The 586-nt window shown below is 59.7% G+C and overlaps 1 protein-coding gene across 1 annotated transcript in view; it reads left to right on the forward strand.

Annotated features, from left to right (window-relative positions):
* Nucleotides 1-57: 57 nt before the first annotated feature.
* LOC104164979 (polycomb group RING finger protein 2-like) overlaps nucleotides 58-586 on the forward strand; it is a gene marked incomplete at both ends in the record, with an annotated part of 1,701 nt that continues 1,172 nt past the window's right edge. The window contains 2 exons of the mRNA XM_009704472.1: nucleotides 58-121; nucleotides 243-351. Of these exons, the coding sequence (XP_009702774.1) occupies nucleotides 58-121; nucleotides 243-351 (173 nt within the window). The remainder of the gene's footprint in view (nucleotides 122-242; nucleotides 352-586) is intronic.

Below are 586 nucleotides of genomic sequence, written 5' to 3' on the forward strand. Positions count from 1 at the left end.
TTTGCACCCATCTCCCCCTTGGTGTGATTTTTTTTTTTCCTCTTTACCTTCCTCCTCCCTTCTCTCGCAGATGAGATGAAGAGGCGGCGTGACTTCTACGCAGCCTACCCCATGGCAGAGGGTGAGTGTCAACCCCGGGGACCCCTCTTCGCCCCGGCTGTGCGTCAACCCCGGGGACCCCTCTTCGCCCCGGCTGTGCCCCCCCCCGATGGCTCAACATCTCCCTCCCTCTGCTCCCGCAGTTCCCAATGGGTCTAATGAAGATCGCGGGGAAGTCTCCGAGCAGAACAAGGGGAACCTGACGGACGACGAGATCGTCAGCCTGTCCATAGAGTTTTATGAAGGGTCGAGGTACCATTTTCTGGCTGCTCCTAAGCCTCTGCCTGGGTGTGGGGGTTGTGGATAAACTCTCACCCTCTCTTCCTCCTCCGGAGATGGAGCTGAGATGTGAGGTGGTGGTGGCTGACACAGGCCCTGCTCGGGGCTCAGCATATCCTGGGGTGCTTGAATGGACAGAGGAGCACCCAAAACCCACCGTCCCTGGTCCCCCCATCCTGCATCCTCTGTGGGCGCTTGCTACGGCAGG

Source organism: Cariama cristata, unplaced genomic scaffold, assembly GCF_000690535.1.
Source record: "Cariama cristata isolate BGI_N322 unplaced genomic scaffold, ASM69053v1 scaffold26717, whole genome shotgun sequence".
NCBI classification, from domain to species: domain Eukaryota; kingdom Metazoa; phylum Chordata; class Aves; order Cariamiformes; family Cariamidae; genus Cariama; species Cariama cristata.